At 42.6% G+C, this 16491-nt stretch overlaps 1 protein-coding gene across 1 annotated transcript in view; it reads left to right on the top strand.

Moving 5' to 3' along the window:
- Positions 1 to 303: 303 nt before the first annotated feature.
- Positions 304 to 16491, top strand: part of LOC141134423 (uncharacterized) — a 28657-nt gene continuing 12469 nt past the window's right edge. The window contains exons 1-4 of the mRNA XM_073623973.1: positions 304 to 443; positions 4037 to 4174; positions 8974 to 9117; positions 12977 to 13126. Coding sequence (XP_073480074.1) covers positions 326 to 443; positions 4037 to 4174; positions 8974 to 9117; positions 12977 to 13126 — 550 coding nt within the window. The 5' untranslated portion in view covers positions 304 to 325. The remainder of the gene's footprint in view (positions 444 to 4036; positions 4175 to 8973; positions 9118 to 12976; positions 13127 to 16491) is intronic.

The raw sequence follows: 16491 nt of genomic DNA, 5'->3' as shown, positions 1-16491 counted from the left end.
GGATGTCAGCTGTCCTTAACCCCAGAGGTCACCATTAGGCCTCAGGGGCCCCGGGACTTTGCTATATACCTAAATACTTTTAATTTGTATGCAATCAGGCAGGCCCCTGCACTACACAGTTGAAGGTAAATCTAAGAGAAATCGAACAACAAAATTGTGTTGTGTTTATCCAGCTTTATAGTGTGCACTGGGACAGATTTTTCTCCATACACCAATAAATCCTTGTACTTCCTAGCATGCTGTGCCAGTGGTAATCAGATCATAGGGTGTTGTATTCATCTCCTGCTTTCTCTGGTCAGGTATGAACCTGCCTGGGAGATTTTTAATGAACGCTCCAAATGAGATGATGACTAATGACAGCCAAGTACCTGAACATAATAAAGGTAATGTGAAGAAAAGCTGGAAGCTGCAAAATCTAAATCCACTGCTACAAAAAGGGAAAGGTAAGCTGAAATGTTACTCTATGGCAAAGCAAAGCTTTTGAAAACTGGGCTGCAAAAAGTCAAGTTGGTGGGCCATTGGTTTTGACGCAGAAAGGTTGTGGCACAGCCCCACTTAGTTGAATGGGGCACATTCAGTAGGCGGTACCGCTCACCGCGATGCAAAGGATTATAGCCGCATCATGTGTTCACCCCTGTCCACTGCCTTTGCAGTTTAAGGGGGGTGGTTGGGGGAGGGGGGGGGCAGTAAAAATACATCTGAAGGGGTGTTTTTTTATTGCCTCTCCAACCACAAGTGTAAATGATACCTTACATTAGCTCTAGAAATCAGCTCAGCTCTGTTAGGTTCTCCCTGAACTTCAACCGAAACAGCCCTAAGTTAGGTTGACACTGAACCCCCAAGAGATGAAAAAAAGGATGAATGTTTATGTACTCAGCTCTGGAAGATTTCATGACCAGGCCATTTTTTGCGATACGGCACTGCATTATTTAACTGACAATTGTGTACCCAAAATAAAATGGATGTCCTTTTTTTCCCACAAATAGAGCTTTTGGTGGTATTTGGTCACCTCTGCGGGTTTTATTTTTTGCACACAAAAAAAGGGGCGAGCAATTTTGAAAAAAAAATATATATTTTTTTTTACTTTCTGCTATAAACATCCAATAAAAAATGTAAATAAATCAAATTTCTTCATAAATTTAGTCCAATATGTACTCTGCTACATGTTTTTTGGTAAAAAAAAATTCCAATAAGCGTATATTGATTGGTTTGAGTCATAGGGGTTGATTTACTAAAGGCAAATAGACTGTGCACTTTTCAAAGTGCAATTGCACTCTGCAAGTGCAGTTGCTCCAGAGGTTAGTAAATGAGGTAAAGCTTCACTTTTCAAAGAATACCCAATTACATGCAAGGAAAATTAAAAAAAACAGCATTTTTGCTTGCACATGATTGGATGATGGAAGTCAGCAGAGCTTCTGTTCATTTACTAATCTCTGGAGTAGCTGCACTTGCAGAGTTCAAACTGCACTTTGCAAAATGCACAGCTTTTGTGCCTTTAGTAAATCAACCCCATAGCGTCTACAAACTATGGGATAGATTTATGGGATTTTTTTTTTACTAGTAATGGAGACAATCAGCAGGACTAGGACATTGCGGCAGACAAATTGGACACTAAGTGACACTTTTTGGGGACCAGTGACACTGGTGACAATCCACCAGTGACAATACAATGATCAGTGCTAAAAAAAATGCCCTGTCACTGTACTAATCACACTGGCAAGGAAGGGGTTAACATCAAAGGTGATCAAAGGGTTAAATGTTCTCCTAGGGAGTGCTTACTAACTGTGGGGGGGGGGGGGGGGAGGGTTCATTGGCTGTGAGAAGACAGAGATCCATGTTGCTGCATAGCAGAAACACAAGATCTCTGTCTTCCCTACTACCAGAATGGCGATCTGCCTTGTTTACATAGGCAGACCGCTAATCTACCTTTCTTGTAAACAATTGGTGGGTCCCGCCAGACCCACTGATTGGCTCCTGCTGTGTCCAATCACAGCGAGAGAAGGTAGCCGGTGGCGTGCGTGCTGCAGACCCAGAAGAGCGAAATTACGTACCTGTACATGATTTCGTACACAGTATAAGTACGTGGAGCAGTCGTCATGGGGTTAAATGTAAGATTTTATGTATGTTGGATGCCCAGAAAATTTCTGAAAAAAAAAAAAAAGATGAGTATTAAAGTATAACTAAAGGCAATATTTTTTTTTTATATAGTTTTGGATAGAGTGGAGATGGATTAAAAACACCTGTCAGGATTGTATTGCTGTCTGTGTCCCCATTAGGGAGACTCACCCTCTCTATTTGTCCTGTTTACCATTATCATTGAAAGTAAAAGAAAATCTAAAATGATGGGGTGTCCCTAGAAAAGTAATAGAGGAGAAATCTTCCGATGGGGACAATAGTTCTAGTGACCTGGGGGTCCACAAGGGATTCCCATAATTTGCAGGGATTTCCTCTCACTTACTGTTTTGGCTATAGGTAGGGCTTTTTTTTCTCAGAGAGTAGGTGCAGGTACTCCCCACTTCACCCCTTGTGTCAGTCCCCTATCCACCTCCAAGCTTGATCCTCTGCAGTCAGGAACAATAGATCCCCCCAGCAACAACAGATTCCCAGCAGCAACAATAGATCCCACAGCAACCATACATCCTCCAGCAACAATAGATCTCTGAAGCAACAATAGACCCCATCCAACAGCAATAGATCTACTCAGCAACAGTAGATCCCCCCAGCAACAAAATACTACCCCAACAACAATAACGATAATAATAATGATAGTGATAGAGGAGGGGGAACTACAGACTAAACAGATATCTGAAAATGCTTTCCAAATTACCTTCAAATTTCTAGAGAGGCTTTATGTTAGACTAGAGATCTCTTGTATATGGATTTCTATGTTCTGCTGTATTTATTTGGTCTGCTCTACCTTGACTTGAGCATCATCATCAGTTAAATCCAACTTGCATCAAGATGGACAAATGTAAGCGTGAGAACTCCACATAATGCTCCCTCCTATGCCTCCGCTTTGTTAAGGTCCTCTATCTGGTCCGTTCTACCTAGGTGTCTCCAGTGGGGAGATTTACCAATCTATTTCATTGAACGATGCCAGAAGTCTGTCTATGGGACTGTCAAAGGGTTAGAGGAGGGGGAACATCAAACCAACCAGATGCCTGAAATGTGCTTTCCATATTACCTACAAGTTGGTAGAGAGGCCTTACGTTAGACTATATATTTCTTGTAAATGGATTATGTTCGACTGTATTTAATGAGTCTACCCTTAGACTTGAGCATTCATCATCAACCAAATTTTGTGAAATCCAAAATGTTACAGTTTTCACTAGAACAATAGGTAAGGGGAAAACCTCTAGTGGGGACAAATGTCTGAAGCCTCGTACACACACTTTGATTTTCGGACGACAGAACGTCCGATTTTTGTGGCATGCTAGTCTCATGTCGAAAGTGAAGAGGTTACTAACAGTACGAGAATATTCGTTTGACAGAATAGAACATCAGAAGTGACATAACGTGTTGAATAGTTTTGTATGTATTCTTTCCTTTCTGAGCATGTGTAGTCTTGCTTTTTTCGTACAAAAACCATACTAATGAAACGAAAATCAGACGTTGAGTTCACATCCTACAAAAATTTTATAGTCTGCACATCCAGCTTTCGTCTGATGAAAAAGTGAAATCGGCTGTGGAAAGCACCGTACTAACGATCGGTCGTCGTAACACAATTGACGTCCAAAAATCAAAGCGTTTGTAAGGACCTTAAGAGTGGAATTGCCCTCACTTTGGGAGATCTGTTTTAACTTCCTTCTGTATCTCTGGGGCAGGAAGCAGAGATAGATTTCCCATTTGGTACATAGAATTGTACAAAAATTGTAGAAAAATGAACTGCCCAGGGTTCTCCATCCTCTACAGCTTTAGTGTGCACTGAGACTGATTTTGCTCCATTTACCAATAAATCCTTGTACTTCCTAACATGCTGTGCCAGTGTTAATCAGATCATAGGGTGTTGTATTCATCTCCTGCTTTCTCTGGTCAGGTATGAAGCTGCCTGGGGGATTTTCAATGATCGCTCCGAATGAGATAATAACTAGTGACAGCCAAGTACCTGAACGTATTAAAGAAAATGTGAAAAGAAGCTGGAAGCTGCCACATCTAAATCCGCTGCTACAAAAAGGTAAGTTGAAATGTCCTTCTATGGCAAAGCAAAGCTTTTGAAAACTGGACTGCTGAAAGTCAGGTTGGTAGGCCATTGGTCATCTGCCAGTTTCTTTTAGGGTTATTTAGTAAACTGTCCAAAGATCACTTCTTTAGGTTTATCCAGCAACACACATACATTGTCACTGTATTTACAGGATTAAAACATCCTTTTATTATGTTTTGCTGTATTTAATTGGTCTGCCCCACTTGAACTTCAAGATCATCATCAGCCAAATCCAACTTGTATTAAGATGGACAAAGGCAAACTCCACATAATACTCCCTCCTATGCCTCCGCTTTGCTAAGGTCCTCTCCCGTCCTTTCAGCCTTAGTGCACCCATTGGATTATTCACCACTCGATCTGTACTTTGTGAACACTGTCACTGAGAAAGAAAGTGAGTGAAAATCCATTTGACAGTTTTCCCTAGAACAATAGGTAAGGGGAAATTCTCCAATAGGGACAACTGTCTAAGAGAAGAATTGCCCTCACCTTGGGAGATTTGTTCTAACTTCCTGCTACATCTCTGGGACAGGAAGCAGAGACAGATTTCCCATATGGTACACAGATGGTACAATAGTACACAGAAAAATAAACATTCCAGGTTTCCATCCTCTACAGCTTTAGTGTACACTGGGACTGATTTTTTTCCATTTACCAATAAATCCTTGTACTTCCTAGTAGACATGTGCACACTGAAATATTTCGTTTCGGAATTTCGTTTTCGTCCGAAAACTACATTTATTTAGTTACTCCCGAAATTTGTTTTTATTTATTTCCTTTTTCGTTAAAAATTGCATTCGTACGAAAATCCAAATTAAGGTCGAATCTGTCATTGAAGGCTTATGGTGTCTGTCGAATGTTCAAAGAAGATTCGACGGAGCAGCTAAACTGTACGACACCGTATAGTTTACCTGCTCCGTCGAATCTTCTTAGAACTTTCAACAGATACCATAAGCCAAAGTACGTGTGTACTTAGTTCTAGCTATTTTACTGCTCCTCCTCTTTGGTTACAATCAGCCAATAACATTCATCATTATCATTATTTTTATTTATCTTTTCTCCCCTACGTTGAATCTTTTCTCCCCTACGTCGAATCTTTTCTCCCCTATGTTAAATCTTTTCTCCCCTACGTCGAATCTTTTCTCCCCTACGTCGAATCTTTTCTCCCCTACGTCGAATCTTTTCTCTCTATGTAGAATAATCTTGGACTAATAGAGTTAAGGTTAGGCACATTCGGTCACAGGTTTGATGAACACAGATTGTTATTGTCATCATCATGTCGAATCTCCTATCTATATCCAACTGTTGTATCAACGAAAACGAAAATAAAGCATTTGTTTATGTCGGATCTTTCGTTTTTCGGATTCTGCACTTTCGTTATCGTTTGTTAAAACGATAACAAAAATACCTAAAATTCGGACGACAATGCATTCGGACGAAAACTAATGCACATGTCTACTTCCTAGCATGCTGTGCCAGTGCTAATAAGATCATAGGGTGTTGTATTAGTCTCCTGCTCTCTCTGGTTGGGTATGAAGCTGCCTGGGAGATTTTCAGTGAACGCTCCAAATGAGATGATGACTAGTGGCAGCAAAGTACCTGAACGTATTAAAGTTAATGTGAAGAAAAGCTGGAAGCTGCAACATCCGCTGTTAAAAGAAGGGAGAGTTAAGCTGCAAGGTCCTTCTATGGCAAAGCAAAGCTTTTGAAAACTGGACTGCAGAAAGTCATGTTGGTAGGCCATTGGTTGCAATGCATGCAGTTGCAGGGCAGTTGTGGCAAGACCCCACTTAGTTGAATGGGTCTCCTGCGGTGGGCCGTACTGCTCATTAAATGTGACGGGGTCATAATTTTTTCCACACGGCAATGAAAAGGATTGCAGCTGCATCATGTGTACACCCCTGTCCACTGCCTTTAGCCCGGGTTCACACATGTGCGGTGCGAATTGAAGCTCAGGTTTCACTGCGAAGATAAAAATCAGTTGTTTAGAGGTTCCTCTCCATTGTAGCTGCGGATCAGTGAGCAGGGAGAGGGGGGAGGTGTAGTGAGGAGAAGGAGAGAATTTGTGTTCAGAACGGAATGCATCTGCGAATCAGATGCGTTCCCATAGAGGATAATGGGCTTGTAATTCGCACCGCAATGCCCAGAAAAAGCACGCGTTTTTTGTGCAATGCGCAGTGCGAATGCAACACACATATGTGAACCAGATGCATTCAAATGAATGTATTTTAAAATGTCCTGCGAATTGGATGCGGTGTAAGCCACATCTAATTTACATAGGTGTGAACATGGGCTTACTGCTATTGGGCTGAATAGTGATTATGGAATCTGTCCACTGCCACCATTAGTCTCAGAGTTCCCCATTAGGGTCCATCCACCCAACAGCTCAACTCCACCTTGTTGGGCCTGTTGAGTGCGCAGGGCCTAATGGGGAACACTGAGAGACTAGTTCCCCATCAGGTCCACCAGTGGACAGCAGTGGGCGGAGTGTCTGCAACACTGCTTATGAATTGCAGGCATTGAGTCATCTGTCAGTTTCTTTCAGGGTTATTTAGTAAAATGTCAGACGATCAATTCATTGGGGGTTATTTACTAAAGGAAAGTCCACTTTTCACTGCAAGTGCACTTGAAAGTGCACTTGGAAGTAAAATCGCTGTAGATCCGAGGGGGACATGCAAGGAAAATAAAAAACAGCATTTTAGCTTGCACATGATTGGATGATAAAATCAGCAGAGCTTCCCCTCATTTCAGATCTACCCCTTGGATTAGAGCGACTGCACTTCCAAGTGCACTTTCAGTGCAAAGTGGATTTGCCTTTCGTAAATAACCTCCATTGTGTTTAGCCGGCAAACACACACAATGGGGTTGATTTACTAAAGGCAAATAGACTGTGCACTTTGCAAAGTGCAATTGCTCCAGAGCTTAGTAAATGAGCAGAAGTTCTGCTGACTTCCACCATCCAATCATGTGTAACGAAAAGTGCATTTTTTTTTTTTTCTTGGACGGGATTGGATATTTTTTCCAAAGTAAAGCTTTGCCTCATTTACTAAGCTCTAGCGCACCTGCACTTTGCAAAGTGCACAGTCTATTTGTCTTTAGTAAATCGACCCCATTGTCACTGTATTTGCAGAATAAACATCCTTGTATTATGTTCCACTGTATTTAATTTGGTTTGCCCCACTTGGATATGAGCATCACCATCATTCAAATCCAATTTGTATCAAGATGGACAAATGCAAGAGTGAAAACTCCACATAATGCTCCCTCTTATGCCTTCGCTTTGCTAAGGTCCTCTCCCCCGTCCGTTCTGCCTCTTTGCCCCTATTGGATGATTCACCACTCTATTTGTCACTGAGAAAAAAAGTTAGGGGAAATCCAACATTTTACAGTTTTCCCTAGAACAATAGGTAGGGGGAAATCCTCCAATAGGGACAACTGTCTAAGAGAGGAATTGCCCTCACTTTGGGGGACCTTTTTTCTAACTTCCTGCTATATTTCTGGGACAGGAAGTGGAGATAACTTCCGCAAATGGTACACAGAATGGTACCAGGATCATCTTTAATATTGATTGGTCCCTGGGCAAAACTTTTCTTGCCCCCCCTCCCATGCACTCTCCACCTGCTCTGAGACATACAATAAATAGCAGCTAGACTCAAAATCAGTTTACTGAATCAGATCAGGCAGCTATTGCGATTTGTTGCCAGAGGTTACAGTGTATCATTACCGCTCACTGACTGTTTGCTAGAGGTTACAGCACACATTACGGCTCACTGATTAGTTGCTAGAGGTTACAGTAAATGATTTCTGCTTGTTGATTGGCTGCTAGAGATTACTGTGGATATGACCTCAAAGGGGCAAGATATACATATCAATGCTGCCGACCGCCGATATTTACATATGAATGCCACCGCTATTTACATATGAATGCCGGTAATTTACATGTAAACATAGGGTCTGCAGGTGAGTCATCTGTACACAACAAAAGGGCAGAGCTGGGCAGCATTAGTAGAAGCACTTCACACTGAGATATTGGGACACAGCATGGGACTAAAACCTCAAGAGACAAGGGAATTTAAACCAGGATAGTTGGCAAGTATGAGGCAGCTGCTTTGGGCCTCACAACAATGACAGGGCCCAGGGCAGCTTCCCCTTTTGCCCTGCCTTAAAAATGTCCCTGAATGGTACAACAGTACGCAGAAATATAAACTGTCCGGGGTTCTCCATCCTCTACAGCTAATGCCGTGTACACACGGTCGGATTTTCTGATGGGAAATGTTCGATGGGAACTTGTTGTCGGAAATTCCGACCATGTGTAGGCTCCATCTGACATTTTCCAACAAAATTTCCGACAAACAAAATTTGAGATCTGGTTCTCAAATTTTCTGACAACAAAATCCGTTGTCGTAAATTCCGATCATGTGTACACAATTCCGATGCTCAAAGTTCCACGCATGCTCAGAATCAAGCAGAAGAGCCGCACTGGCTATTGAACTACATTTTTCCTGGCTCGTCATACGTGTTGTACATCACCGCGTTCTTGGCGATCGGAATTTCCGACAAGATTTGTGTGACCGTGTGTATGCAAGACAAGTTTGAGCCAACATCCGTCGGAAAAAAAAAACATGGATTTTGTTGTGGGAATGTGCGATCGTGTGTACGCGGCATTAGACTGATTTTTCTCCATTTACCAATAAATCCTTGTACTTCCTAGCATGCTGTGCCACTGCTAATCAGATCATAGGGTGTTGTATTAGTCTCCTGCTTTCTCTGGTCAGGTATGAAGCTGCCTGGGAGATTTTCAGTGAACGCTCCAAATGAGATGATGACTAATGACAGCCAAGAAAGTGAACGATTTAAAGGTAATGTGAAGAAAAGCTGGATGCTGCAACATCTAAATCTGCTGCTACAAAAACACAAAGGTAAGCTGAAATGTCAGTCTATGGCAAAGCAAAGTGCATTCAATGATCAGTCAGGTGTATGTATTTATTGAGAAAAAAACCTAAATTGCATTGATCTACTCAATGACAGTGATAGATTTACTAAAAGTAAAAAGGTGGTTGTTTGCAAAGCACATAGAAAAGCAAATAGACTGTGCACTTTTCAAAGTGCAATTGCTCCAGAGGTTAGTAAATGAGGTAAAGCTTCACTTTTCAAAGAATACCCTATCACGTGCAAGGAAAATAAAAAAAAAAAGCATTTTGCTTGCACGTGATTGAATGATGGAAGTCAGCAGAGCTTCTGCTCATTTACTAATCTCTGGAGTAGCTGCACTTGCAGAATGCAACTGCACTTTGCAAAATGCACAGCTTTTGTGCCTTTAGTAAATCAACCCCACAGTTGCTTGTTGCCAGGGATTTTTTCCCCCAGCTTAGACTCCTTTCACACTGGGGCCGCCCGTGTGTTAGCGGTAAAGGGACGCTCATTTTAGCGGAGCTTTACCGCTTTTTAAGCTGCGCTTTTTGGCCTCTAGCGGGGCGCTTTAAACCCCAACGAAGGGGTTAAAAATGTCCATGTTCCAAAGCGCTTTTCAGGCGCTTTGGAAGCACTGCCTATTCATTTCAATGGGCAGGGCGTTTTGGGTGCGCTGTATACAGCGCTCCCTAACCGCCCAAAGATACTGCTTGCAGGACTTTTTCTAACGTTTCGCAAGCTCACTGCCCAGGTGTGAGAGCACTCGGGCTTTCACACTCGGGCGGCATGGGAGGCAGTTTTCAGGTGCTTACAGGTGCTATTTCTAGCGCTAAAATGCCTGAAAACTGCCTCAGTGTGAAAGGGGTCTTGGTGAATGAGGTGAAGCTCTGCTTTTTTGTTTGTTTGTTTTTTTTTTTTGCACATGATTGGGTATTCTTTGCAAAGTGAAATTTCTCTCTATTCATTAAAGTGGTTCTAATAAAGGCTGAAGGTTTTTACTTTCATACATTCTATGCATGAAGGTGAAAAACCTTCAGTATGCAGTTTTTCCCAGTCCCCCTAAATTGGTACCTGAGCCTGATCTTGATCCAGTGATGTGCACAAGAGCAGCTGCTCTCCCAGCTCTCTGCCTCCTCATTGGCTCAGAGACAGCAGTGGGAGCCATTGTCAATTACAGCCAATGAGGAGGGAGCGGGCAACCAGTGAGGGGGCGGGGCTGAGCCCCACTTTGTGGTCTTGTGGACAAACAGAGCAGGGCCTGGGAGCGAGCATGCACAAGTGCCCCCATGGGGGGCACTAAGCAGGGGGGAGGAGCCAGGAGCTCTGACTGGGGACCAGACAAGTGGAGGACCAGGGCTGCTCAGTGCAAAACCAACTGCACAGAGCAGGTAAGTGTGACATGTTTGTTATTTAAAAAAAGAAACTGAGCCCTTAGTATCACCTTAATCTCTGGGGGAAATTTCCGGGGAAAATGAACAGCCTATTTGCCCCCAGTAAATCAACCCCAATGTGAACTTATTCAAAAATGCTTGCAGTCTGCCATGACACCTTCTCCTAGGATGCATCTAAAGTAAGAAATTTTGTTTTAAACATTTTTTTAGGTATGCTGTGTAAGTGGGAACACATAAACATATGTTGGAGTTTTCTCAAATTTGACTGCAAAAATTGGAAATAGACTTAAAGTGTTACTAAACCCAGGCCCGGATTTACTCCCTTTGCCGCCCCAAGGCCAGGTCCCTTAATGCCGCCCCCCCCACACACACACACACACACACAAACACACAAACACCACCATTCTCGTCCTCTATAAATGACTGCTACAATAGATCAATTAAAAACATATCTCCACACACGAGAACACAGACTGAAAATACTCTGTAATGCAGAAAATGCCTTTTAAAGATTATAGCAGTAAGAAACTCCCTACAATTTTTTAGTTCTAACTTTTCTTTTAGCAAACTCATCGATAATATCTACGTAGGACAAAGTATTTAAACGTTCTGACTCCATGGCAAGTAAAGCTAAACTGTTCAGTCTTTCTTGACCCAAAGATGATCATAAATAGTTCTTTACTTGTTTCAGACATGAAAAAGATTGTTCTGCTGAACAGTTAGTAACCAGAGTGCAAAGATAAATACGCAGTGCTATATCAATATTAGGGTAAATAACCTGCAATTTTTCTGCTTTGAATGTTTTGTAGAGCTCTGAAATTGAAGCTTCACCTTTATCAATATTTTGTAGACGCTATAACTTTTGCACAAACCAATCAATAAACGCTTATTGCGATTTTTTTTTTTTTTTACCAAAAATATGTAGAAGAATACGTATCGGCCTAAACTGAGAAAAATGTTTTTTTATATATTTTTTTGGGGGATATTTATTATAGCAAAAAGTAAAAAATAATGCGTTTTTTTCAAAATTGTCACTCTATTTTTGTTTATAGCGCAAAAAATAAAAACCGCAGAGGTGATCAAATACCACCAAAAGAAACCTCTATTTGTGGGGAAAAAAAGGATGTCAATTTTGTCTGGAAGCCACATCGCACGATTGCGCAATTGTCAGTTAAAGTGACGCAGTGCCGAATTGCAAAATGTGCTCTGGTCTTTGCCCAGCAAAATGGTCCATCCAGGGCTTAATTGGTTAATAATTGAATAGTGACTAAACAAGAATTTGCCAGCAAGTTGCTGTATCGCTGTCATGAATGATATTTGCTGCCACATGAACAAACACTAACCTGGTCCTGGAAGTTTGTCTGGCGCAGTGGCAGCTCAAAACTCGCGGCCCTTGTGGGCGGGAGGAGGCTCAGGAGGAGAACTGGACTAGAGAAGTCAGGCTGCTAGCAAAGTGCTCCCCTGTAACGGCTGTGGGACTTGGGAATAGTCGCGGCGGCGGTGGCCCCTGGACTCACTGGCACTGACTGGGCAGTGGGCACAGGCTGGATCCTGGTGACTCGTCGCTCTGGTGTGCCTGGCTGGTCTCCCCCTCTCTCTGCTGCTGGCCGGAGGCGGAGAAGGAGAAAGTAGGTGGGTGGACTCGTCTCAGAGTCGGAGGTGCGCCCACGTGTCAGCCGACGTCACTAGTTGGTAGACGCGGGGCAGCCCTAGCCTAGCAACCAGTTTTGCTGCAGTTGAGTGTAACTATATCAGAGTGGTGGAGGTGGACTGTTTTTTTTTTCTTTTCATTCCGGGACACTGTATCGTCCTGGAATGAAGGTGCCCGGGACATGGGACAAAAATCATCATTAAGGGACAATCCCGGGCAATCCGGGAAGTCGCCGCAGGAGCGGCGCCCCCCCTGCACCGCTGCCACCCCTGCACCACTGCTGCCCCGAGGCCTGGCCTCGGTGGCCTTGTGGTTAAATCCGGCCCTGACTAAACCCAGTAATATGAAAATAGTTCATCTATCCCCCAGCCCCCCCCCCCCCCCACAGTGCCCACAGCTTATAAATCTTCTTTCTACATTAAAATACTGCCACTATATGCCTTTTTGGCTGATCTGTATACCACGGTCAGTGATAAACTACACCAGTGCTGAGAGTTCAGGTGGGAGGAGATTTCCATGCAGCCTGTATACACGCCCACATGTGTAATGCCAATATCATGTGACCTGGCTATCTCTGAGAACAGGTAAATGTTCTCTCCAGCCTAAAAGACACAACTGAGCATGTGCAGGTCGGCCACTCTGCCTGTGTTAGCTGGCTTTCCCCAGATAGACAGTGCAGGAGGGAAATATCTATGCATACAGGATAAAACAGGGTATTACAAGCATGCTATGCTGCATATATAGACAGATTTTACTGTTGTGGGTTTAGTAACACTTTAATTTAAAACTGAATTAAACGTAACTGTATACGCTTTGCTCCCCCAGGCCAATGGCGCTCCAAAAGCCGTCCGATCACCAGAGGTCCATATCAGTCAAGGAGTACAGCATTGTTCTTTGATTACGATGACACCGATACTGATAGGCTTGCTCAAATTTCACGCTTCATAGGTGAATCACCAAAACTAAAGCTGAAAGGTAATTTGAGTTTTTATTTTTACTGTACTGAACAAAGGATCTGTTTGGAACAGCCATTGGTCGCTCTGGGTGTGCATCATTGCTTCAGATTTTGGCACTCAGAGTCATGCTAATGAATACTGATTTCTGAACAGATCAAACCTGAACTCCAGGTATGATCTTTACTGCATAGTTACATTGGTCCAGCTTGGCACAATGTAAGTATGCATATCTCATACTCGAAGGAACTCAATGGAAGGTGACAATCACTGCAGTAGTTGTGCCTACTACAGTGATTGCCACAATCTTCTGGGTCTTGTGTGGCTTTTCTTCTGCATAGTGACCACAGAGGGGCGTTTGCTCAGCACTGCAACCATTCACAGAAAACCTTGTATTTTTTTAAGGTGTGGTGACTATGTAGAAGGAAAGCCATTTGGCACAGGATCCAGAGGAACGTGGCAATTACAATTTTAACACTTTTACCCCCTTCCCCCCAGGCCAATTTTCAGATTTCAGCACTGTCACACTTTTGCCGCGTACACACGATCGGAAATTCAGGCAGCAAAAGACCGATGAGAGCTTTTGGTCGGAAAATGCGACCGTGTGTATGCTCCATCGGACTTTTGCTGACCGAATTCCAGCCAGCAAAAGATTGAGAGCATGTTCTCAATTTTTCGGTCGGAAAAAGTTCCTAACCGAAAATGCGATCGTCTGTAGTAATTCCGACGCGCAAAATTCCTATGCATGCTCGGAAACAATTCGAAGCATGCTCGGAAGCATTGAACTTAATTTTCTCGGCTTGTCGTAGTGTTGTACGTCACCGCGTTCTTGACGGTCGAAAGTTCAGCAAACTTTTGTGTGACCGTGTGTATGCAAGGCAAGCTTGAGCGGAATCCCAACGGGAAAGCCATCATATCTTTTTCCCGACAGAAAAGCCATCATATCTTTTTCCGACCAAAATCCCGATCGTGTGTATGTGGCATTAGAATGACAATTAATTAGTCATGCAACACTGTACCCAAATTACATTTTATAATTTTTTAAGACAGAGCTTTCTTTTGGTGGTATTTAATCACCACTGGGTTTTCTTTTTTTGTTTTGTTTTTATGCTATATAAACAAAAAAATTCCAAACATTTTGAAAAAAAAAAACCACGTTCTTAGTTTCTGTTTTTAGAATTTTGCAAATTAATATATTTTTTTTTTCATAAATGTTGGCCAAAATGTATTCTGCTACACTTCTTTGATAAAAATAACCAAAATCCGTGTATGTTATTTAGTCTGTAGTAAACTATGGTATATATATTTAAAAATTGATCAATCCTAATGTACTGACAGCCTATCTTATTTCCTGAGGCCCAGGACAGTACGAATACTCCCCTATAGGGATGAGCTCGAACTCGAACATTGGCTGTTCACCTGTTCGCCGAACAGCGAACAATTTGGGGTGTTCGCGGCAAATTCGAAGGCCGCGGAACACCCTTTAAAAGTCTATGGGAGAAATCAAAAGTGCTAATTTTAAAGGCTTATATGCAAGTTATTGTCCTAAAAAGTGTTTGGGGACCCGGGTCCTGCCCCAGGGGACAAGGATCAATGCAAAAAAAAAGTTTTAAAAACAGCCGTTTTTTCGGGAGCAGTGATTTTAATAATGCTTAACCACTACACATCCGCGCTATGGCCGAATGATGGCCACAACGCGGACCTGAATTCCCAAGCCCCTTACCATGTGCCAATGACAGCTGATCACATCATGTAAACAAAAGATCGGTAATCGTTTTTTTTTTTTCTACTCACACTGACAGCGTGAGTAGAAAAAAAAGCTGATCACCGGCTCGGATGTGAGGGACATCGGTCCCCAAGTGGAAGAGGCACATCTGCCTCATCAGTGCCACCTAATAGTGCCATATAACAGTGCCCACAGTGCCACCTAACAGTGCCCACAGTGCCACCTAACAGTGCCCACAGTGCCACCTAACAGTGCCCACAAGTGCCACCTATCAATGCCAACAAGTGCCACCTATCAATGCCAACAAGTGCCACCTATTAATGCCCACCTGTAGTGCCAATCAGTGCCACCTGGCAGTGCTGCCCATCACTGCCACCCATCAGTGCCCATCACTGCCACCCATCAGTGCCCATCACTGCCGTCTATCAGTGCCCATCACTGCCGCCTCATCAGCGTACATCAATGAAGGAGAAAAATGACCCGTTATAAAAAATTTAAAACAAAATATAAAAAAATTAAAAAAAAAATAAAAAAAAAAGTTTTTTAACAAAAAGTAAAAACTGCAGAGGTGATCAAATACCACCAAAAGAAAGCTCTATTTGTGGTGAAAAATGATAAAAATTTCATTTGGGTACAGTGTTGTATGACCGCGCAATTGTCATTCAAAGTGCGTCAGCGCTGAAAGCTGAAAATTGGTCTGGATAGGAGGGGGGGTTTAAGTGCCCTGTAAGCAAGTGGTTAAAGTGAAACAATAAAAATGTAATATTCATTTAAATTTCGTACCTGGGGGGTGTCTATAGTATGCCTGTAAAGGGGCGCATGTTTCCCGTGTTTAGAACAGTCTGACAGCAAAATGACATTTCAAAGGAAAAAAAGTCATTTAAAACTACTCGTGGCTATTAATGAATTGCTGGTCCGACAATACACATAAAAGTTCATTGATAAAAACGGCATGGGAATTCCCCACAGGGGAACCCCGAACCCAAATTAAAAAAAAAAAAAATGATGTGGGGGGTCCCCCTAAATTCCATACCAGGCCCTTCAGGTCTGGTATGGATATTAAGGGGAACCCCGGCCAAATTTTTTTTTAAAAATGGTGTGGGGTCCCCCTCAAAATCTATACCAGACCCTTAAGGCCTGGTATGGAATTTAGGGGGACCGCCCACGTCATTTTTTTTTTTTCTAATTTTGGTTCGGGGTTCCCCTGTGGGGAATTCCCATGCCGTTTTTATCAATGTGCATTGTCGGACCGGCAATTCATTAATAGCCGCAAGTAGTTTTAAATGACTTTTTTTCCTTTGAAATGTAATTTTGCTGTCAGACTGTTCTAAACACGGGAAACATGCGCCCCTTTACAGGCATGCTATAGACACCCCGCAGGTACGAAATTTAAAGGAATATTACACTTTTATTGTTTCACTTTAAGCATTAATAAAATCACTGCTCCCGAAAAAATGTCCGTTTTTAAAAAAATGTTTGCATTGATCTATGTCCCCTGGGGCAGGACCCAGGTCCCCAAACACTTTTTATGACAATAACTTGCATATAAGCCTTTAAAATTAGCACTTTTGATTATTCATGTTCATGTCCCATAGACTTTAAGGGTGTTCGCGTGTTCGAACAAATTTTTTTGCCTGTTCGCAAGTTCTGGTGTGAACCGA

Source organism: Aquarana catesbeiana, linkage group LG03, assembly GCF_042186555.1.
Source record: "Aquarana catesbeiana isolate 2022-GZ linkage group LG03, ASM4218655v1, whole genome shotgun sequence".
Taxonomy (NCBI): Eukaryota; Metazoa; Chordata; class Amphibia; order Anura; family Ranidae; genus Aquarana; species Aquarana catesbeiana.
This window is presented reverse-complemented; position numbering and strand designations above follow the sequence as displayed.